At 43.7% G+C, this 25,356-nt stretch overlaps 1 protein-coding gene across 1 annotated transcript in view; it reads right to left on the reverse strand.

Annotated features, from left to right (window-relative positions):
• LOC144761972 (uncharacterized) overlaps positions 1-25,356 on the reverse strand; it is a 263,089-nt gene that overhangs the window by 4,045 nt on the left and 233,688 nt on the right. The window contains exon 2 of the mRNA XM_078647141.1: positions 17,455-17,936. Coding sequence (XP_078503267.1) covers positions 17,455-17,930 — 476 coding nt within the window. The 5' untranslated portion in view covers positions 17,931-17,936. The remainder of the gene's footprint in view (positions 1-17,454; positions 17,937-25,356) is intronic.

The raw sequence follows: 25,356 nt of genomic DNA on the forward strand, positions 1-25,356 counted from the left end.
CAGTGAACAATATAAAAGCAGATGTGCTTGCTAAGAAAGTCTGCATGCCTTCTACTGATGTTCCTGCATCCGTTTCCTTTTTGAAGAGCACAGAGTCTCTGAGCAGCACAGATGGGCACATGTGCCAAGAGCTATTCACAGTCGAAGTCAACACAGCCACATCACACCCCACCTGAGAGGCCTGCACTGGCTCCCCGTCAACAAGAGGATCACCTTCAAACTCCTCATCCACGCACACAAAGCACTACACAACACCGGACCTACATACCTCAACAACCGACTCAGCTTCCACACCCCCATCCGAAGCCTCCGCTCAGCCAACCTCGCCCTCGCCACAGTTCCTCATATCCGGAAAGCCACCGCCGGCGGCAGATCCTTCTCCTACCTCGCCGCCAAGACCTGGAACACTCTCCCTACCAGCCTACGACAGACCCAGGACCTGCTGGCCTTCAGAAGACTTCTCAAGACTTGGCTCTTCGATCAGTAGCGACCCCCTCCACTCCCCGCCCCAGCGTGTTGAGACCCTCACGGGTATGTAGCGCGCTTTAGAAATGTAGTGATTGATTGATTGCAGAGTTTTTCTTAGCAGCAATGCACTATTATTCAAGAAAACTGGTACCCCTAACAGAGGCCAGACAGTGAGTAAAGTCTAAAGTCAAGGAAAATGAATACTTACTGGTCATCCCATTATTCAGCGTCCAGATGTCCTTGTTTCATTATTGGGTATGAGGCGGACACTACAATTATATAGTGAAGGATACGCCTGAGCTTCCACCAGCCCTCTGCCTCGCTCACCCTCGCACACACCCCCACACCTGCCGTAGCAACAGTGGAAGACTCCGCCAAAACCTGGAACAGCCTCCCCCTACACCTCCGGACCTCACCCTCCCTCCAGGAGTTCAGAAATGGACTCAAGACCTGGAGTTTTGAAGAAGTTCCCCGAGTAGCCTGGAACTCAACACCTCGCGGGTGATCAGCGCGGTCTACAAATCCTGATTGATGGATTGATGTGGAAGTGGACGAAGAGTTGAGGAGTGATGGGAAAAGTCATAAATGAGGCTTTGTTGACCTAAGGAATGAGAACCTAGAAGCAAAATGATTCTGTCTTTGATACAACATTTATATGGAGGTGACTTTCACAATTGAAATGAGAGGTTCATGGGAAGGATTTCTGTTCACATGTTCATTTACAGTTTAATATGCAGGTGTTGGGAAGTAAAATACATATTTTGATGCTTCAGGATGCTTCAGGATGTCTTTTACAGTGCCTCAATGTGCCTTAAAGCACCTGGCAGGTTGTTATTACCACAACCAATAATTGTCACCTACAGAAATCATGCTCAGGTCACGTGTTCTGATTATTTGTATGTTTGCATTACAATAATATCCCATGATACATGACCTGTCCTAGGTGCTGTGGCATGTACTTTTGTGTACTTTTGTGTATATACATGGACTTTGTTGTAGACAATATGTCTACTATTTCACAGTGTAAGAATTTTTTCTCTAAAACTGCTGCCATTTCCCTTTTGCTTCTCAATGTTTTGCCGATATTGAGGTTAGCGTTTGCACTTGGATCAACGTTCAGGACTGCTGCATTCAGACCGATGCCATTTGCTGTCGCTCATCTTTGCATGCGGGTTATAAGGTGTGATCTTGAGTTTTGGTTGCATGTGATTATCTTAATTTTTGATCATACGGTATAAGATCTTGTATCTTCATCTTGTATCTGGAATTTCTGCACATTGAGCATGGTCAGACTGCCATGATTTTATTCACTGTTTTTCAGCCAGCAGCATCATTGAGAGGAGCTGTCTCCTCATAGACCCTTTCCGTCTTTCTCTGTGGAGTCAAGTTATCTCCTATCTTTGTTAGTCTAGAATATTAAGCAATGGGCATGGCTTTAAGAAAGATACCAGGCTCTTGAGCTAAGAGGTGGAGTCCATTCAGTCAATTTTTAATTCCTCTCACTTGGTTGCTGAAAATGGATGGAATACTCAATCCTCCCTAATCCGGAGAGCATGCACCCTTAGGGAGCAGAGCTTCGTGTGAGGGCTGCTGTGGGATTGTGAGCAGGGAGGCGGCAAAAATACAAGACTAGCTGACTATGTGACTTGTGTCTTGTCGATCTCCACATTCTCAGATCCCCTTGACTCTGGGCAAGTAAGGTGAGGATTCACAGTTCACTTTCCAATGTCTGTGAAGTATCCCAGACCTTGCAGAGGGTCCTGCCTCCCTTGGTTTCCTCTTTTTCTGCCTCATATTTGTAAAGGATTGTGGACCTTTCCCTTTGATCACCCCCTTTGTGTTTGAGCCTGTGGAGGCCATGTTTTCTGCCACTGTCTCACTTCTCTATGAGCTACTTCTGTATTTCAGTTTCATCTTCAACAGAACTTTCAGCATCCGACAATAATACGCCCAACTTGCCAGCTAACATTTCTGGACTCATTCTGTGACTTTAGTTCAGGGGAGCAGCCTTCTTAGGGGAAACATCCTTTACAACGCAACTTTTACCACGCAGTGCCTTTACGACGCAACTATTACAACGCATGTCATTACAACTGATAGCGCTGGGGGGGCGCTCTAGGATAGGGAATAGATTTAATTTACTATCCAACACCTTCCCTACTATCCACGGGTACTGGAGTTGGAATAGTAAATTAAACTATTCACTATCCAGCACCCTGAAGCGCTATGCGTTGTAAAGGCATGCGTTGTAAAAACTGCGTTGTAAAGGCATGTGTGGTAAAAGCATGCGTTGTAATGTCATACATCCCCTTCTTAGTCATGGGTATTAGCTTGGTTGTTAGATTGAATGAAATGTTACAGGTTGATTAGACAGAGGACGTTTGAAAAACTTTTGGGAGAGAGCCCTATTTCTTATTGCACCTGCTTGCTCCCTGCAATTATTTATTCAATCGGACATTTCTCAGAGACCGTTAGGGCCAAGGATTGCTAGGGACTGTTGGAAGAGTTTCGCAACTACCAAGATGCCCCAGTATTTTTTAGAATACATCTTATTATCTACTAGTATAATAGTCTGTACAGCAGCTACTCATGCGAGATGGACTCTTTCTGGAGCCTCAATAGACAAGGACCTTCTCAGGGTATATAGCAAAACATGGGGCAAGCAGACTGGCACAAAATCTGCATCAGGGAATAATGAAGCAATTCTGCACTGCTGTTCATTACTCTACATGCACAGGTTTCTCTGCATTCTGCCCCTATGACACGCTGGCAGTAACGGCTGTAAATGAGCCTGGGGATTGATGGTCCTCAGATATCAGGGTCTAGCGTTCGGCAGATGAACGGCCTACCCGAAGGAACAGGTGTGGTAAGGGCACCCGCGTAGTTATTGTAGATTCTTAGCCAGCATTGTGCTTCCTCCAGTGTCAGTAGATATAGGGGCATATTATCAAGGGGCTTTATCTCCGCTTTTTTGGCTTTAAAAGCCAAGAAAGCGGAGATAAAATTATCTCCCTATTACCTAGCTGTCGCTAACACCAGTTAGCGACAGCTAGTAGGAGATAACGACCATCTTGGGCCCTACTTTGCATGTCAGTGATATTTATCACTAATGACATGCAAAGTGGGCGTGCCAAGATGTTAGCGACTGAAAACAGTCGCTAACATCGCTATCTCCTATTACCAACTTTTGGAGATATTCGCGCTAAGCGCGAATATCTCCAAAAGCTAACACCTGCCCAGAGCAGTTCTTAGCCATGTTATCCATTGGGAGGTGGATAACATGGCTAAGAGCATTAGCTCGGTGATGCCTGAATATCGCTGACTTTTCAGCGATATTCATACATTGCGGCCGTTTTTTATCGCATTTGCGATAAACCTTGCTAATAGCAAGGTTTATCTGCGGTAAAAATCGCCGATGTGCGGCGATAATTTTTGTCTCTAAACAAGTTAGAGACAAAAATTATCTCTATTGGTTGGTAATATACCCCATAGTTCTTGGAAATGTCAGGGTTTCCTAGAACATTGCCTCTGGGAGAAGGCAGTGGCCAGCATTCATCGATGAGGCTGGCAACAAGCCACATCATGCTGTCGCTGAGCGTGCACACAGAGAACGGGACGTGTGCATGTCCACGTGACACCACATCAGCATCCCATCTCATGCTGCATCACATCAACTGGACGCCCAAAAAAAACTCTCAGATGCCTATTTGGATACTCAAACATTGGTTGAAATGAAACTTGTTTTTATAAAATCATATTCTTTGCTCACTTTACTTGCACATAGAATATTCAGGACCAGATCTCAGATGAAGCTTTTGAGTGAGTTAAATAATAAACAAGATCAACCTTTTGTACCATTGTCGTTGCTCAGATGCCGTCCAACTCCCTTGACCGACCGGGCAAAAGACCGAATGCCACTTCCATTTATCTTGTAGACCATACTCTCCTTTCTTGTTCTGCAAAATCCCCCAATAAGTGTCTGCCAAATTCAAAAGGACTTTCAGTAATTACATGTGGGTTACAACTAATTGGAAGCAGCCTCTATGTGGGACCAAGTAAGGACTCCAACTGAGGTCTCATCCATGGCAGCTGCTGCTGGAGCGTCAGAGACCCCCGCATGTCTGACACACATGACCGATGTTTGTTGCGGGAGCCTGAATCCTCCAACCAATATACGCCTGTAACAATTTCCATATAAATGTGCTCCACCGCGTCACAGGGCTATCATTGGTAATCTATTTTTGAAAAACCATTTCTAGCATGGAGCTGCGCTTGCTGTTTTTGTGTGTTTATGAATCTGCTGCTGGCTATGTTCCTGATCATGCATTTACTCTTGAAGCACATGTCACAGCCAAGAATGGAATTAAACTCACATTTTCGACAAGCATTTGCCCAATGGCTAATTGGAGAAGAGCGTCTTCAGAACCGCGTCCGCTCTGACGACCTATCCCCGCGCGCTCTCAAGCAGCAGGGATAGCGCTACTGGAAGTTACAAACATAAATAATGTGAAGCTACATGGAGCATTTCGGATAAAGTATGTCTTCCTGCAAGAATTCCATCACAACTGTGTCATTGGCAATGTCACTCAGGAAGACGGAAGGTCAAAGGGGTGGTATGATGACCTGGGACTATCATCCTGTCATGCATTGCCACCTGGGGGGCATGGTTTCTGAATGCTGTCAGCTGAGGTTACTTGGAGGGCACACCTGGTCGCACATGCATTAAATTACACTTTCCAATATCATTTCCCCTGGCCCTGGGGTGCTGTATGAAACTGTAATCAGAATCAAGCCAGCACGCCTGGGCTAAATATTAATGAGAAAACAGATTCATAACCTTCTTCACTGCAGACTTCCTGATACTTCCCACAATCCTTTGTGTTCAGCATGCTTAAAGCAACATGACCCCTGGGATTTTCTCTCTAACAAATATCGAAAAACGTACACTGATTTGACATAATTTTCTTTGCACCACATAGTTGTGAATGGTACAGGTTAACAAATGATAAATATATCTCCTCTTCCACATTATTGCACCTTGTTTTGATACTTAACCCTTTCAGAACCGAGGTGGTTGCAGGCTGCCAGTTCCTGCCTACCTGTTACTTTGTTTGTACATATATACCCTCTTTACATCATGTATACCAATGAGAACTATGGGCTTGTTGTAGGAATATTACTGATAGTTATTACCAAATAGCCATTTTTTTGTCAATATACAAAGGGGTCAATTAGCCCTTATTCCTTAAAAAGTGGTTCAAAGTGGGCTGCAAAGAGACTTACCTCATGAATATTAATGAGGTATGTTGCAGTTTATGACTCATTACAATCCACTGCCATCACAGGGATGGTGGCCTGTTGTGGTCAGCAGACCACCATGTCTGTAATGGCTTTTAAATAAAGCAGTCCTTTTTTTTTTAACTCAGCCCATTTCCCTTAAAGGAAACCTGGATGCGTTTAAAAAGGAAACAAATGAAACATTTAAGTTTCATATTCTAAGTGTGAGCAGTGGTCCCTTGGACCACCTGCTCTTAAAACATATTTTTTCAACCATTCTCAAAGAGGAAGTGGTCTCCTAGGGACCCCTTCCCATTTGCAAATGGGTTGCCACCAACTGTGAGTTGGTGGTAAAGTGCAAATGTTTGCGACCACATTTCAGTCGCTAAACATACCAATGTGAATCGGTATTTGGCAAATACCAATTTGCAAATCCAAATTGTGATTCAGTAAGAGGTTACCAAGTCACAATCATGGCTTTGTACATTTGAAAATGCCTTTTTGCATTCACAAATGTTCTGATTCTGCTAATCGAGCTGTTTGCAATACTAAAATGCTTTGTACATCTAGCCCTAGGTGTATATTTACAAACGTTAGTTCTATGTTTATAGAACATTTCTGACGATTTCCTTTCACTTCCCTTTTTTTATCAATTATTTTGTTTAATTTTTATATTGAGCCATTCAAATGTAATACACAATTCATTTAAAGTTCTCTTTCTCTCTATATGTGTGTGTGTATGTGTGTGTGTGTATATATATTGTTTTTATTATAATTTTTTATATTTACAATATCTTTTAATCAAAATATTGTTGAAGTATTAAATCCTCCCCACTTCTTTTTATGCCCCTTGAGGCTATCTTTAGCCTGTGCTAATTGTTGTTTAAATGCACAAGGCTCATCAATACCCTTCCACTAGTCCTGAAAGAGGGGTGGCTCTTTAATTGAACTTGAGTGGGCAATTAAGTTCCTACCGATGGTCACCACATGTGATGAAAGAATAATAGCATAGGAAAATTAGGATAATAGTACAATAGCATAGGATTCCCACTTATTTAAAAAAAATGGTAGCAACAGCTAGTAGTTTCCTTTCATGGAATTTAGTATCCGCATTGCATTCTTCCAATATATATGTAATTCAGGGCAAACATGGGAACCCTGTCAGCCAACTAAGCAGCAACCTCGAGACCCAGTCTGACATATTGCAATCCAGACAGAAGTAATATAAAAATTTAAAATTGTGCTACATTGCAAAGCCATTAAACAGACTGGTGTAAGGTTTCTCTTGTCTCCCTTTAGAGCTTGCTTTAGATAAGTTGGATCATTAGGAGCCCTATCAAGGTAGACCATTTGGCTGCCCAGTTTGACAAGCCCCCTGTCCTTTCTCCACTATGCTTTCAGCAGACTATACTACTATCAGGGAGAAGGGGTCGTTGAAGTAACATTTGAATACACACTTGAACAGCAAAGCACGCCGCTAGTGACTGATATGAAGAAGTGTGGGCTCCCAGATCTCAACAGAGTATAGCATTAATCCGGGAAATGGAAAATATCAAAGAATGTATATGACATATTTTGTGAAAGCAAATCAAGGCCTTTTTCAGTTGTTGCCAAATAATACAAGTGCCAGTCCTGAAGAGTCCCGCCCCCTTGTTTCCAATTGGAGGAGCTTACTTGATCTTCTGCTATGTACAAAGCCTGAAATCAGGGTATTTCTGAAAATCTGCCTCAAGAATATACAAGGGTAGGGAATGAAACAAATATAAAAGGTTAGGCAAGATTGCCATTATCACAGCATTTATCCTCACTACTACCTATGGGTAAGCAGTTCAGTTTCCTTATAAAGGCCACACACTCTGCCTGCATCTGTTCCTAATTAGCCATGAATGTTAATTCATACTTATTTGTTAGTGTAACTCCCAAATAGTTAGTAATCTAAACAATTCATGGATCTACCAAATATACAACGCCTATAAGCAATATCTGGGATTGCTCCTAATTCAATTTGCAACCAGATGCTGTCCCAAATTCAGAAGCTAAATGCTCCTCATTTTGAATTGTTCTTTCCATTTTAGAGGTATATATATTGCAATATCGTCGGCACAAGTTGGAATAATAAACTGCATCCTATCTAAAATAACGAAAGTGATCGAACCAACTAATTTTCTTTAAAAAGCTCATATGTACACTACAAATAAGGTTGGTGATAATGGGCATCCATGTCCTGTACCTCAAGGAATCTTAATAGATGGAGTTAGTTTCCTGTTGCTCATGATTTTAGCCGTTGGGCATGAATAGATATTTTACACCCAATTTAAGTTATCCTAAATCATCTCAGATGTCTGAGATCCCATATTGGACTTCTTGTTCCTTAAGTGTAAAGAATAACATTAACCCGCTTTCTCATTAGCCTGTTGTGCTGTTCTAGCAGGAATTATTTACTTTCATCCTTAACTTTACATTGTCGCTAAAACTTATACTTACTATTTTGTTTGTTTGTAATGATTGATTTAGAATGTTCATATGTTAGGATAAAGACTTCCATCATAGATTATGGTCCTCATCCCTGAACATCTTATTCAGTCTAATTAAAATCCCTCTTGCAAGGCCTTAATGTACGCTTTCAAGGAATTAAAAAAAATTACACTAGAAGCAGATTCCTCATCATTGAGTATAACTTCCTTCTCTAAAATGTTTCAATGAAATTTTAAATCCTCCATTAATTGAAAATGTCTGGGAAAGGTTCCACTCAAAAAACAATTCTGTCTGTCTTTCCATCAGACCTCTATTAGGAGTACAGCATGATCCAAATGACCCATTAAATGACTATTATTATTTTAATCTGATTGCCAGACACATAAGATGTCAATATCAATACCAAGTCTATCCATCAATGTAGCTTATGGGTGAATAGGAAAGAAGGTACACATCCTCTCTATTGGGTATTTGATTCTCTTGGGTCTGTAGTTTATTTTAACCTCTTCCGTGCTCATGACGAGCTGAGCTCGTCATGAGGCACGGTGCTCTTGTGCTCATGACGAGCTGAGCTCGTCATGAGCCGCGCAACGCTCGCACGTGGGGCTGATTCCCCCGCTGTGCTGAACGTTCCGAAAAACGGGCGCGGTCATGACGAGCTCAGCTTTTCATGAGCACAGCGCCACCGTGCTGCGTGACGAGCTTAGCTAATCACGAGCAATGGGGCGCTGTGCACACCCCCCTGCCCCCAGCACAGCGGGGGAATTACCCTACCCCCGATGCGAAGGGGTTAAAACTCTCCCTGGCCTTTTTTTCTCCTCCTGGTAGGAATAGGGTTACTTGTATCCAAAATCGTATCTAATAAACAATTGAAGTCCTGCAAACAAATAATGGGGTTCTCCAGTTTCCTAATTTCTATTGAAAGTGATCCATTGTTTGGGGAGCCATTATGGCAGTGGAGTGTTTCCCCTCTTGAAGGACTGCATCTTAGGTCCATCTAAAAGCAACCTAATTAGATACCATCCTGAAGTGCTTTGCCTTTTAGGGGCTCATTTTAAATAACTTGTGGTGGGATTTGCTGATGAAACGCTTAAGACACCAGAAGCAGACAACCACCTGGATTACTGATGACCACCCACAAGTGGAGGGCAGAGAGTCAAGCCCATATGAAATGATAGCTGTAACATACTAAGCCACCCAGCTTTATGTCACAGAAAACTCCTCCTCAGACTCCCAAAATGTCACCGACCCCCTGCAAGCAACGAGCTTCTGGAGAGGAACTGATAACCAAGCAAGGAAAAGGACATGGGACCAATCAAAAATCTTAAAATGAGATAGCATTCTTTCACTCCAAATCATTTTAAGTGCTAACAACGTTGCCAAAAACCAGGTTTACTGAAGTACTCGTTGGCAAAAACAGTATCTCAGACAGCTCAGCAGAAGTGTCAGGATCACCGCTTCCTACAATTGTAGTTACTGCTGACCAAGTGAAATACAAGTGATCCCATACTTGTTTGGGCATGTACGTTTGCAGCAATGTCTGATGCTGTGCAAGGGAAACCACAGGCAGTAGATACAGTGGAAAGCCCATTAAAATTGATAACTTCAATATATGAAGCAGCACTTTAGTCTACGTAACTATAGAGAATCAGTGATGAAGGGAAACAACCTTTAAAACGCAACTTTTACAACGCACTACCATTACAACGAAACTTTTACAACACAACATCCATTACATCGTATGCCATTACAACGCAACCATTACAATGCATAACACTACAACGCATACCACTACAACGCATGTCATTACAACACAGTCATTACAACGCATACCATTACAACGCATACATCACAACGCATAGTACCCTTACACTATCCAACACTTACCCTACTGTTGCAACCCCTAGAGTTAGAATAGTAATTTTTACCTCTACACTATCAAATACTTACCATACATGCAATGTAATGGTATGCGTTGTAAAGGTAGTATGCGTTGTAATGGAATGCGTTGTAAAGGTAGTTTTTAAAAATTCGTTGTAATGGCATGCGTTGTAATGGCATGCGTTGTAATGGATGTTGCGTTGTAAAAAACGCGTTGTAAAGATATGCATTGTAAAAGTATGCGTTGTAACGTCATACATCTAGTGATGAATGGCCAAGACCTGGCAAGACGCTTAATCCACGACACAGGGGAACAGCAGACAAGATGAAGATGTAGTAACCAAGTCTGAATATTTGGTAAGAACTCTAATAGAATATTGCTCCGATGAAGGTAATGTGGGTTTGGAGAGAAGGCGGTGGGTAGACAACTAAAGAAACCTGGAAGGTTAGAGGGCACTCTTACCTAAATAATGACCTCAAACTTCCAGGCTAATGTAACAGTACAACCCAACAATGTTCTCTTAACTCAGTTAAGCACTCTAATCTGTCTGAGATTGACTGGCTACAGGGAAACTCGTGGGGTACAGCAATTACTCCTACACTGATACAGAGAGATTTTGATACTTTAATAATCCCACAGGAACTAGCCATCAGAAAAGTCAGAGGGGGGACACAGAGTAACTATATGTCAGTTGAGAAAGATATCAATGTATTTTAAGGCCAAGTTCGTATAGTGTAGAAAGGGGGGAGACTGGAGGAAATTTTGTAAGTTTAATGTCTTGGAATCTGGCTGGAGTTAGAGCAAAGCTCTCAGACCCTGAATGGGGGGAGTTTATTGACCAACATCAATTTATTCACCTACAGGAGTCTTGGGCTGTGGCCCCAGTATTTTGAAGCGGATTTATTATATTTTGTGCCAACGCATTACCATCAAGGTCGGAAAGACCCTCAGGAGGATCACTGATCTGGCTAAGGTTGGATCTTTTTGCAACAGCAAAAGTAATACCATCAAATAGTAGTGATTTATTGTGGCTAGAAATTAAAATAAATACTCCACATGGGGTGAGACATATCACTATTATCAATATTTACGTCAGATCAATACCTCCAAATATCCACTCCATATAGTGGACCATCACTCAGACATGTTAAAACATTTACACCGAAATGCATTAAAACTCATTGCAGGAGATTGTAACATGAGTCTTACTATTTATCAAATTATTTTAGACCAATCTTTGCAAATGTTTGATTTAACAACTAGATCGAGGGTCCCTGAGCAAGCAGCAATGCAACTGACAGCGGTAGCGGGGCAGCCGGAAGATATAATTGCAGAACATGGCCTAAGGAGAGTTAATGGCAACACTATATCGGAATCCCCCCTTGTCCAATAAAAGAAGCCCTTTTATTAGTACTATCGACTACATGCTGCTGGATCACGCACTTTGGCGTTTTCTGGTGGATTTGACTTTAATCCCAAGATCAGACCGTGACCATCAAGCTCTGAGTGCCAAATTTTCAAATTCTATTTTTAGGAGTTTAAATTTGCTATCTGTAATCTCTAATGTTAAATGGGCAGATATATCGGCTAGCCCTGCTGTACAAACACCAATATATGAGAAGTCTGCCCTCTCCTAAATTTATCAAAACTTTTAGAGTGCGATGAATGAATTACACTAATGACACTCAGCTTATTATCATTGCAGAGGGGGCTGGCAATTAACCCTTTGGCTCTTTTCACAGATATATGACAGTGGTCTGCAGATGGTTGCAGCAGAATACCTTAAAATATAACTCAGCAAGAAAACAAGCTTTGTGGCACCTACATAGGCAGACCATGAATATGTTACCTCTGGATTTCTGCCCTCCATTCTGTATGGTACTTTTGTAAAGGCTTTTCAAACTGTAGGCATCTTCCTTGAACCCAACGACACATTAAAGGCTTAGGACAATCAAGTTCTTTCAACCTGTCATTTTTTACTTAAGGTCTTGAAGAAGATTTTTCTGTTCCTTCCCAAGCAAGTCTATCAGGTGGTGATCCAGGCGCCTATTCCCAGCCCCATGGATTGCTTAAAATCCCTTTACTTTGGGAAGACATGGGACTGCTAAGGAAATTGCAAGGCATTCAGAATGTGGAGGCCAAGATGATATTTCGAACTTCCTCGTTGGCCATCCTCTTCAGAAGGCTAGAGCGGTCGACCTCGAAGCTGGGGAACCAGGTTCGAGTCTTGGCAACAACGCACAACATCCTGTGCTTCTGGGCAAATCACTTAATCTCCCCGTACTCAACAACAAAATGAATGTGTCCATCTGTAACGCAACTAGTGCTCATGTAAAGCGCTCTGATACCTTCGGGTCATGTTCGCGCTATATAAAACTCTGGAAAACAAAAAGAGGCCCTAAATCATCTGCGCTGGCTTTCAGATGAAAAGCGAGTGAAGTTTAAATCACTTTGCTTCATGTACAGAGCAGTTTATGGAATAGACCTGGTTTTTCTGGCTAATAAATCAAAGAAGTACACTCCCTCTCATCTGCTGCACTCTTCTGACGTATGTCAGCTGGTTCTTACGTGGGTCACTCGATGCTGTACAGGAGAAGAGTTTGCATTATGCCTTTTTTTTAAACAATTTTTATTGAAACGATTTGTAGAGCATTCCAGTGACAACATATTTTGCATGGCTTGTAAATACATTACGATAATAATTACACTTTTTTTTTTTTACAGTTCTTATAAACCATCACACCTATACTCCCCCTTCGTGACCCTCCCCAACCCACTGGGACATATTTCAGGAGGTCGTATAGCATATGTTGTTCAAATACTTGCATCTGAATCGGAGTCCTCAGGCTGCGGGGGTTCACATATGCCTCCTCGGTAGGTGTTCCATCCCCCCCAGACCTTCTCCCACTTTTTCGGACAGCCTCGATATATATAGACTGATCTTTCTGCGACCATTGCCGCATTATGCCTTTTTGAGAAGTATGCTGATTATGACGATACACAGGTAAGGACATCCGTGATATACACAAGCCCACTGGCCCAGATTGCAAAAGATGTATTCTAGATAATGGATACTGTGCAGGTCAGTTCACATGTAAGTGTGGTTTCTCATTTGCGGCCCAACAAACAATTAAAGCAACATACACCTCAGATACTAAGAGGAAAATGGTTCAGCCAAGTATCCAAAGATGGGCAGAGATACACTGTGGCTTAATTAATGTAAAGTCATCCTCCAAACATAAATATGAAATAGGAGATACTATCCTGCAATACAAATTGGATATGCTATTTCTTACTGAAATATGGGCCGACTCAGCCTCCAACTCCGACTTTGTGGTCGCAGTCCCACAGGAATTTGTATCGCACAGATTGGATAGACCGATCAAGAGAGGAGGAGGGCTGGCGGTAATATACTGTGAATATTTCAGAGACACATACTCCCCAGCTTTGGACCCCCACTATGAAGGGCTCTATTTTGCGTTAGAATTAAACCCCAAAAAAAACTTCAAGGGCATGCTGGTGTACTGGGAACTTAGACTCACTACTGGAACCTTTCCTCTCAACAAAAGAGTTCACCAGCCTGGGTGATTTAAATATATACCTCGAGGAGCTGTTAGATAAAGATACAGCCAGACTCATGGTAACTCTAGGCTCACTAGGATTAACACAGATGGTACACAAACCCACCCATGAGGCTGGACACATGCTCGATGGTGTATTCTCCTCAGTATCAAGTCTGGCAGTCAAGGATATCTATCCTCTTGTATGGTCTGATCACTCATTATTCCTATTTGATTATACAGCCCCTACAACATTAGAGGCTAAGGCTACAAAAACACAGCAAAGTACCTATAAAGCCTGGAATAAGATAGATAAAATTATGCTGGAAATTCAATTAGAACAGACACGGCTGACTTTGAGTTCACATGCGGACCAGGCAGCTGCGGAATACACAAACTGGCTCAATGATGCTCTTGGGTAATTCCAGCCCCTCTATTATTGCTAGTTGTTGGCCCCGGTCTCTGGGTGACCCTCCGTCTCCCAAGAAGGAGATCAAGACCTTGGGAGTGTGGCTGGAGGAAGATCTGTCCTTTAGGACCCACGCCAGGAAGACCGCGGGGGTCTGCTTTGGTCTGCTGCGGTCAGCCCGTAAGGTGTTACCACTGCTCCCTGATTCAGCAAGGAAGCTTTTGATGCGTGGTTTAATCCTATCGAGGCTCGACTATGGGAACGCGCTGTTTCTTGGTGCTCCCGAAGCGACTTTCAAAACCCTCCAACAGGTGCAAAATGCAGCCGCGAGAGTCTTAATGGATGTTCCCAGAAGGCAGTCCGCCGCCCGGCCCTCAAAACGCTTCACTGGCTCCCCGTGAAGGAGCGGGTGAAATTTAAAGCGCTATGCACGGCTTATAAAATCCTGCATGGTAAGGGCCCCCCCATCCTTTTTAACTTGGCCCGTCCTTATAAGCCCACACGTCCTTTGCGCTCTGACCAAAAACATCTTCTGCAGTCAGCGAGAGTAAGGAGAGCTCGCTCTGGGGGCAGGCGTTTCTCAGTGCAAGTGGCGACTCTGTGGAACTCTTTGCCCCTGAAGATTCATTCAGAGCCCAAGATCCTATTGTTTAGGAAACTTCTGAAGACCTATTTGTTTCCACAGTAATGATTGGACTTGAGCCTCTCCTCTTGGCCTGTTTCGCGCGGGATGTCCCTGGGTAATCTGAGCGCGCTATAAATTTCATATAATAATAATAAGAATAATAATTAGGGCTACAGTGACTACTTGTAAAAATTCAGGGAACCGCTGTCAACCATCAGCCCCTTGGTACACTGAAGTTCTGCACCCAGAGAAACAAAGATGTCGCAGACTAGAAAGGCGATAGAGAATGAAATATGAGGCACCAGTCAAAAATAATTACAAACACGCATTAGTCAACTACAAATCCCCGCTGCTTCACGAAAAAGGGATGTTTTTCACCCGTCAGATCGAGCAAGCCAAACATTACGCCAAAAAACTCTTTGTGGTAGTAGAGAAGCTCACCGCTGCATCCAACAAAAACACTACAGAGAGTAGTCAACTTCTATGTGATAATAGTGCCAGTGCGTTCAGGAACAGAGTTAATGACATATATATTATTTTCAAAACTGCCACCTCCAACAAGTTGGCCAATGAGCCCCTAAGCACTGAGACCGGAGCAAATGTTTTTCTGAAAGTCTCACTGGTATCCAGTAAGCTTGTGGAAAAAGTAATTCAGGAAATCAAATCGGGTTCTCCATTGGACCCCTGCCCTCCTGCAGTTCTAAGGAACATTGCAAGGGAGGTGAGCCCAACACTGACAAAACTATTTAACAACATGTTCTACTCTGGCATCTTCAAGTTTTTTTGGAAAGATGCAGCCATTCTTCCACTAATAAAGAAAGCAAATCTGGACAATTCAGTAACTACCGCCCAATTGCCAGGCTGCCCTTCCCAGCAAAAACAGTGAAAAAAATCATGAACAGACAGTTAACTGAATTCATTTAAGAAAACAATCTACTAGACCCTTCCCAGTTTGGCTTCCGCCCAGGACATTGTACGAAGACGGCACTGATCAAGGCCACTGAGGAAATCAGGGCAGTGATGGATAAAGGAGGTGTGGCTGTTCTGATTCTCCTTGATATATCAGCGGCCTTTAATACCGTCCATCATGACACACTGCTTCAGCGTCTTGCAAAACTAGGGTTAAAGGATCATGTCTGTCTCTAATTTCATCTTTTCTGTAGAATAGGAGACAGACCGTGACCCTGGCTATGCATACTTCTGTAGGGGGTCCTGCAGGGTTCGTCCCAGAGCCCTTCCTTATTCAACATTTATGTGTCGGAATTGGCTCAGTTAATCCAACATTTCGGTTTTAACTTAACATCTTATGCCAACGACACTCAGATTGTGATCGCGGCTCATAAAAATCAAGCTTCCCCTGCTATGCAGTTTCAGAACTGCATAAAGAAAATCAGTAGTTGGATGGGAAGACACTGCCTCAAACTGAATTCAGATAAAACAGAAGTAGTGATCTTCGGCAACCTTTATCCAAAATGGGACGGATTATGGTGGCCAGGCGAAATGGGAGAGCCTTCGAAACTGGTAAAAGGGGCAAAGAACCTCGGGTTCTGATTGACAACAAACTCTCATTGTCCCAGCAAACCAATGCCACAGTTTCGGCCACATCTTACTTGATAAGGATTTTGAAGAAAATCTTGCCCTATATTCCCACAGATTCCAGGATGACGGTGGTAACCACATTAGTACTATCAAAACTAGACTATTGTAACCGCCTTTATCTCGAATTACAGAAACAACATCTGAAAAAACTTCAGATGCTGCATAATGAAGTTGCCAGGCTTATATTGGACTTACCAAAATATCAATCAGTTGCGGAAGACATTAAGAAACGTCATTGGAGGCCAGTGGCCAAACAAATTAAGTTCAAAGCACTGTGCCTGGCAGATTGATGTCGGTACCAAGGATTCAAACCTCGAGTTGGGGAGGTCGAAGCATAGGCCATGGCACAGCTAAACTGTGGAATACGCTCCCGACGAATATAAGAGCTGCCCATTCCTTAGTCTCCTTTAGAAAATAATTGAAAACCTGAGTATTTGTCAATTAAACTGGTTCCCCTCCTTCCGTTAGGGCTTACGGTTAGGTTCAGCGCCAAGACACTCCCGGGTAATCGTACGCTTTATAAGTTATATTAACATAACATAACATGGAAATGGAAGGTGATTTCTGCAGGGTGTGGTGGGTCATCAGCAGAAGGCATATGGCCACCTGTCAAAAGTGCAGTGACAGCATTTGATCATCAATGGTAGTTCCCTCTTCTGGCTCATGAACTATGTTGCTATTGGCTGATGCAACAAAATAATAAATTGTTGAGATTACAACTAATAATGACAACTCTCTACCAAACGGAGAATGTGTTTTCATTTATCTCTGCAGTTCTCATCTTTCCACTCATTCACTGCAAACTCCACCAGCTGACTCGTCCTGTGTCTCTTACTTCAACTCACATTTGACATGGCGCCTGCCCTATATGGGAGGCGAATCCAAGAGGGTACAAAAACAAAGGGGCAGATTTACAAGCCCCTAGCTTCAATTTTGCGCCGCCGTTACGTCACTTTTTGTGACGCAGCGTAAACAATGTACCCCGTGCGGCCCATTTACAATGTGACGCATCGGGTATAATGTATGCAGTGTGGGCATTCCCACGCAGAAAAAGCCTTGTCGAAGTGAAGCACAACAGGCCATTATTGATGAGCTGATGACAGCGCTGCTGCTTACAATTGATGTTGCGGAAAGCTGTAATATTTTGGATTGCACCTACTTCTTTTTATCCTCTCCGTTATCTTCCGACTCGTCTTCCATCTGAGATTGAAACTCGCTGACCACCTTATTGAAGGTCACTTGGAACTCCCGATTGTCCTCCTTGGTGCCTTTGATGTTCTCCAATATCTCCTGCTGGTAGCTGAGGTCTCCTGTTTCTACCCGCGCTATGTACTGCAGGTTCTGCAGGACCCGGGTTGAGTCCTGCAGTAGGTCCTTGAGGTACTCCAGGTCTTGTTTGGATGCGGATGGCTCCTCTGTACCTCTGCAGGGTTCATGATGAGCACGGGTGTAAAATGTCAGTTCACAGTGGTCTGGATCATGCGCCTCATTCTTGAACTGCTGGGCGCTGTCCTTCATTTCATCGATGTTGGATCCCGAGCCAACTTCCAACAACTCTTCTCCACTTTGACCTGAGCAGAAGGATAGCATCAAACCTATGCCCAGCATTGTTCTCAGCACCCAGTGAGGCAGCATTGTGTTCTAGAAGAGAAATAAATACATTAGTGCTGTTCAAACAGTACTTTGTAGCTTTGGTACACTTTGCTGCACTATGTATCACCCAGCTGGGTCAGACAAAGTTTTAAAAGAATTAATGAAGTGAGTAGCCAACAATATTGTCCAGAATAACAATAAGGTAGAGAGACGTGCCTCTTCCCACAGGCCCCCATCCCGGATACAACTTAACATCTTACCATGTAATGCTTGTCTACGACCAACTTATTTGGATATCTGTTTATCCACTCACGTTATGTACCCTTCATTATTTCAATGTTAGTAAATTAATAAGGTGTAGGGCTTTACTACGTAGATACGTCCCCAATGTATCCACAATATGGTAGCAAAAGAAGGCATATGTCCTACTGGCATGCCCTGCGACTAGTTAGATATAAACAAGAACGTGACTGGTTAACCTAAATAAAGGGTATTTTTGTTTGCATCACTTACATAGTGTCAGGAATATCCCCTCCCTACATTCAAAATCAAGATAAATGCATTAATTCACATACGGTTTGCTCCTCAAAAGGTTTCTTTTTGGCTTGCTGCTACGGTCCTACCTTTGTCTTCCTATGACTTCTTCATTCAGTGATGATAAGAAGTTCAATCAGTACCTATTCCCTGAGGGTTATTTGTTATTCTTTCTGATAGTTCTTATTGAGCAATGATGACGCTTGTGTTTTAGAATCTGCTATGTCTTATGATTAGAGTTAGCTGCATGTTAATATGTGTGGTATCTAACCTACCCGGTGGATCTCACTCCCTTATCACTAAAGTGTTGACATGCGTACTTTATGTAAGGTGCAGTGCGTTCACCTAGCTGTGCACCAGAGGCATCAAAGCCAAGGAAAATTTCTGAAATCAATAAGAAATGTTTGTGGGTAATGAGGTAGACGACAAATCATTGTAGGACTGTGTCAAAGATGGATGGTTCCAAGGTGTGAATCATTGATCGATGATCAACTGTGTCTAAAGCTGTAGAGAGTTGAGAAAGATCAGAGGGGCTGACGAGGTTGTCATGGACTGCTTGATGACACAGCATGGTCTAAGTCCAGAGTGGTTGTACTGAAGAAGATTGTGATTGTTCATCTGCTCCTGTAATTGGGGAGGGGCAGTTTTTCAATTATGTGTCCTATGCAGGATAAGAGGTGAAGAAGGAGCAGAAATATGTGATATCACCTGGGTCCCATTCTGTTTGTGTCCCTTCTTCAAGGCATCTGGGAAGTTTCTTAGGGGTAGAGAGGATTTGACAATGTTGGTGATGTCTTTGGAGAGATTTTATGATGGATGATGGTTAGGTGTTTCCTTCTTAACACATTGGCCTTGAGTGAGTTGAGGACTCCAGTGAGTGCAAAGTGCAAGAGGAGGCTGAAGGCTTTGTTCTTGGAGGTGAACATTGGGGTTTGGGAAGTAGTGTAGATCTTGTTTTTATGTTGTTAATCTGGGATCAGATCATCATGTGGGTAAACAAATATAGTATAGCACTTGTTAATTGTTTAAGGGATGGGAGAGTTGGGAAGTGGGTTGATCCCGTGCTTTACAGCACTGAAAAGTAATTTGTTTTTTCTGGTCAATGAGTTAATAGTAGTTCTGTAAAAACTGGCTTTGGTAAAGGTGATGAGGACTGTGAATACCGATCAGAGAGCTTTGAGGTGAGTGAGTTTGTTAAGGACATTGGTCTATATTCTCGTATTTTCCTATATACGTATGTATGTTGGTTAGAAGTTTCTTGGGTTTAGCAAGGTGCCCAAGATTTGTGTTCAATTGAATTTTGTTTTAAAGGGGCAGTTGATTTCTACATGGTTTTATAGTGTTGCCCTTTAGGCACTGAGGAAAGTGTTGATGTATCTGGTGGTCTGGATAGTTTTCAACAGGTTTATAAGACATTTTTTAGGGCGTCCATGGAAGGCCTTTGGGGGAGCTGAATACAGGAGCATTGGGTCCCCACAGTGGGTTGATGGTGATGCCTTTTTGATTTGATTGAGGGCATTATTGGCTTTGGAACGGGTGGGTTTGGTGACATGCTGCTCAATGCATAGATAAATTCCTTCATTGTCTTTGTGCTGGAGTTGCTAAGTAACTTGAAATTCCCAAGGAATGTTCTGTGTGTGTAATAACGAATGGTGGTTCTTCTTTGAAGTTCTTGTTAGGTCTCAGGCATCTGGAGATCAGCATGAAGAAGGCTAAACAAGATTCTGAGAGTGAGAAGTCACAGGTAAGGAATTAGAATGAGAGGGATGTTGCTTGCCCACTAAGAATGCAAGTCAGAAAGACCTGTGGATAACTACAAATCTCTTTCTGTCTTTCGTATATGTCGTCTATGTCCTTGATCCCAAACCTTTCTTGAATGACTATGTTGAAGATGTGTTTGGAGCTGGGCATCATCCATATCGATATAGTGATGATTGGTAAACAGCGAAAGAAGTTGTTTACTACTGGTCTAAGTGCTAGCCGTAATATTGATTCATAACTGGATTACCAAGTATTCCCCCTTAGCACTTGATTCTCAGGGTAGCAAGGTGGAGCAGTCCAGGACTCACTCAAGTATGTGATGAGGGTTGATGATGCATGACGTAACCAACAGAGTAATATAACAAAATAAGATTACCATTTTAATCAATCAGTGCTTAACTAAGTAAACAGTAAAGTACTTTATTAAACATTAAACTTGATACTAAACATAAAATAAGAATTCAGAAAGAAAAGCAAAACTTTCTCTATCCTTCTAAGCCAGAGATCTGGCCAAATATGTTATCTCAATATCCTGTTAACAGGATATGAGATATAGGACCTGTGGTTGCAAATTCTACATTGACTTTTTGCGAATGGAAAGGAATTTTGTGAACTGACGTACACACTAATAGGTTGATTAAACAATTTGAATTGTAGTGGGTCACAATATTCTATTCTATTCAAGATGTCTTGTATAGTGCACAGCTACTCCAAACGGCCTCTCAGAGCTCAGACAGGCACACCTGCAAGCCGTGGAAAACCATGCCATGATTAGAATAGAGGAGTCTTTAGAAGTTTCCTGAAAGAGATTTCTTGCTGGACCCGCCTTAGATTGGCAGGGAGGTTATTCCACAGGCTAACAGTCAAAAAAGCAAAAGAACGGCCACCACATCTAGCCTTATTTACTTTAGTAATGGTCAACAGAGAGGAGTTCTCAGAAAATAAGGCTCTCTTAGGCATCTAAGGACAAAGTAATCTTCTAATCGGAAGGGGGTCTTTTCCTTGCATTGCACGATGAGCAATACATAGGACCTTGAGCTGGATTCTCTTTTGTACTGGGAGCCAGTGCAAATCAGCCAACGCTGGAGCTGCTGTTACTGAACTACCAGTTACCGAATCGCAAAATGGGTTTAGTACATAATAAAGCGCGATTTTGCTGTTGTAAACGCTGTGTCTTGCAAATCGCAGGCTTTCACTCAGGCAGCAGGGCAACAAAGTTGCAACCCTTCTTGCAGAGCAGCACATCAGAGAGGCCAATATTAATACCTGGTGCCCACTTTGAAGAAGGAGAAGGTTCTGGAGGTTTCCATCCCCAGAGGTGCTTGGAATTTCCTGCCTTCCTGCCCTGGCCATAGTTTGATAGGCATCACAAGAGACTAGTGTCAAACCTAGCAGCGGCCTGTGCACATTAGAGAGGTGGGGCGGTAGGACAGGGTGGGGGGGATTTCGACAGAAGTCCAAATAATTAATTTTTCCTCGTCTTCGTCAGTCAAAATCACCCCCACCCGGCATTACCGCGCCGCACCGCTCTTACCAGAACGCCGCGGCTGGTCAAACCCTTTGTGAGTTTGCTCAGGCACAGTAATTGGATGTACAAGTGTGGTAGGTGACAGCTCCTACCCCTCATCAAGTCAGAAATAGCCCATCTTGCCAATTCCTATGTTCCTTTCTCTCACTGTTTGGGAGCAATATACACAGAACAATTGCCCGCTACATGTAGTCATGTGACCCAGGAAATAGGCTGTAGGCACAAAAAGGTTAGGACAAGAAAAAGTCAAATTCTTTAGACTCAAACCTCTGCTTTTCTACCTGCTGCCAATTGAAAGTTATCACTCATTAAATGTAATATGTAAACCCAATTGTATTCTTTTTAAAATAGAGAGCAGAAGCACTTTAGCACTAGTTATCTGTGGTAAAGTGCCAGAGTCCAAAAGCTAGCAAAAACGAAGTCAGCAAAAACAGGAGGCTGGAAGGAAAAAAATTGGTGAAAAATCATTCCAAGGATGTTCAGTTCAACACTCACGGACTAAGCCTGAGTCGGAGATAGAACAGAGTGTGCAGGCAAATTATTATGGCCAGCCGAGTCGAGACATGGGTTTGACTTTGCTCTAAGAGCCCATGCACGAGCCGAGAGATGAAAACGTTTGGCATGTATATCGTGCAACAAACATAATATAAAAATTTGATGCAATCTCTTAAAAATTCAAAAAAGTGTAATCTTTTAAAAATTCAAAAAAGTATTGTTTTTAACATGTAGAAGCATTTTAGGTTAGTACATCAGATTACATCACTACATAGACAGACATTGATTAAATATGATGTTTAGTTTTTACCAGCATTTATGGCTCGTCCCCAACAATGCCATTAGTGAATTAGTAGCAAGTCAATAGTCATGTGAGCCCTAAATATGGCTCGGATTCTTATTATAGATGTAGCCACTCTACAGCCTTCTATATCAAATATTAGAAATGCTTGTGTGGTGTGCGCTCTAGTCTATGTGCGCATACGCGATGACGCGGTGACGCACTAGACTAGAGCGGAGAGGCGGCGCATGCGCAAGGGGCATTTGAGATAGGCGCGAAAGACAAGAGTGGCAGTTGGCGACCGGAGCTTGGGACAGTTAGACGCTCGGCGCCCTTAGCTCTAGGATATCTATAATTTGTTGCATGAGAATAAACCTGTGTTATTTACAATTCTGATTCAGCGTGCTCAGTGGGGAACCAACATTACAGTGGCGACGAGGCTGGGACCTGGACACCACCCGGTGCAGGGACGACAGCAGACACCCCCACAGCCATCCTCATGAGTCAGTAAGGCTAATCACCGGCAAAGAGAGCTAAAGGGCGTGGCAGCAGCGCAGCATCAAGGCAATAAGCTGAACACCAACCACACAAGTCAGGTCAGTGTGGCCCAAGACTCCAGGAGCCCCCAGGCAGCATCCTGGCAACCAAGGGACACTCCCCAGAGCCAGAGGAAAGGGGGGAGAGTGCACAGTCTGCGCACAGTGCGAGAGGTACAACCCCAGGGAGCCCAAGGGGCCAAATTGACGCATTAGAGAGCGCAGGAGTGTCAGGTGAACCCACTCAAAGGAGGGCCCAGGAAGGAAGACCCAGAGGCGAGGAAGGAATGGCGAATCAGGCGTCAGCCCTGATGGCACCAGTTCCGTTCCTACCGAGACCAGGTGAACCCCAACTTAAATGGGAAGACTGGAAAGATTATTTCCTAAATTACATTGAGGCTCTGGGTGATGAAAGCGAAAGTGAATACACGCCGGAAAGAAAAAAGAGACTGTTGCTCCACAACTTAGGCCCAGAAGGGGTGAGGGTGTTTAAGAACCTGGTGCCCAAAGAGAGGGGTGCAGCGGAGACGGATGTGTTTGCAAATGCACTAGATGACCTGGACTGCCATTACCGCCCAGCGGTCTGCGTCTCGATAGACCGCTATAACTTCCAACAGCGGAAACAGGAGGCGGGAGAGTCCATTGATGATTACGTGGCAGCCCTTCGCCGTTTAGCAATCACATGTAGGTATGGGAACCTGCAGGATGAGTACATTAAGGACCAAATTGTAATGCACACCACCAGCAGGTCGGTGCAAGACAAGCTATGGGCAATGAATGAGACAACCCTGAAAGAAGTGGTGGCGATGGTCAAAAAGGCCGAAATGTCGAAGAGAGGCGCAGACGCGGCGAAAAGGGAAAGTGGCCCAAGACAGATGGTCAACAAGATTGAGGAGGCACCACAATCCAGTAAACCCAAAAGCAATTACGGGGACCCGAGGAAAGATATGAGAGGAGCTGGAAAACAGGTGACTCGCTCTGGCCAGGGATCAAAATTCGCATGCTACAGATGTGGCAGTGCAGCACACGCGGCCCAGGACAGGCGTTGTCCCGCGTTCCGCGCCAGGTGCTCGTTCTGTGGGTTGACTGGTCATTTCGAAAAAGTCTGCCGAAAGAAAGGGGCGAAGTCCACTGTTAAGTGCATCGATGCAGCAGCGGCCAACGTAAGTGAGGAAGACGAAGTGGATGATGATGATCTAGTCCTGTGCATAGAGGATCAAGTTTTGGACGTGTCCGGCAAGCGAAGAGACAAGCCCCGCACCGACATGCTCATTGGGGGCGTCAAAGTACACGTGGCCGTGGATTCTGGATCCCCCTGGACCATTGTACAAAGGTCGATATGGGAAGAGGACTTCGTGCCTGCCATAGGTCCTGAGTTGATGCCACCGGACATCAGACCCATCTCGTATACTGAGAATACCATCCCCCTGGTTGGGTGCAGGGACCTGGAGTTCGAATTCCGAGGACGGTCAGCCAAGTGCACCCTGTATGTAGCTGAAAAAGGCCCGTCGGTACTGGGATGGAGAGATGCAGGTGATCTCGGTATCATCCTCAACCCTGGGGGGAAAGAACAGATTCTGCTAACAGACGAATGGCCCCTCTCGAAGGAGGAGGATTGGAAAGCAGCATACCCCAAGGTATTTGAGGGCACGGTTGGAAAACTGGACAAATTCGTGCACAAGATGGTCATCAAGGAGGGAGCAGTACCAGTGGTGCATAGAGTACGGAACATACCGATGTCTACGAGTGAGGCGGTGCGCCAAGAACTAATGAGGCTAGAAGAGCAAGACATCATTGAACCAGTGGACAGTGCGGAATGGCTATCGCCCTTGGTGGTAGTCAAGAAGCCGAACGGCAAGGTCAGACTCTGCGTGGACCTAAGGGAGCTCAACAAAAGTCTTGTAGTGGAGAGATTCCCGCTCCCCAGAATAGATGAGATGCTGGCTAGGACTAAAGGGATCAACCACTTCTCCACCATAGACCTGACGTCTGCGTACTACCAGATAGAACTGCATCCATCGAGCAGGAAGTACACAGCCTTCATAACGCCCTTTGGATGCTACCAATTCAAGAGAATGCCGTTCGGTCTGGCATCCGCTGCGGCCGTGTTCCAGAAACTTATGCACAGGTTGTTTAAGGACATTTCGGGAGTGCAATACTTCCAAGATGACATACTAGTGATGGGCTCCGACAAAAGCGAACACGATAGGAAGCTACACCGAGTGCTGGGAGTGCTGCAAAGCAGAGGATTGACGGCGGAATGGAGCAAGTGTAGAATAGGGTCCCGCTCTGTGACCTACCTGGGGCACGAGATAGGGACGCATGGCATATCAC

This window comes from Lissotriton helveticus, chromosome 6 (genome assembly GCF_964261635.1).
Source record: "Lissotriton helveticus chromosome 6, aLisHel1.1, whole genome shotgun sequence".
Taxonomy (NCBI): domain Eukaryota; kingdom Metazoa; phylum Chordata; class Amphibia; order Caudata; family Salamandridae; genus Lissotriton; species Lissotriton helveticus.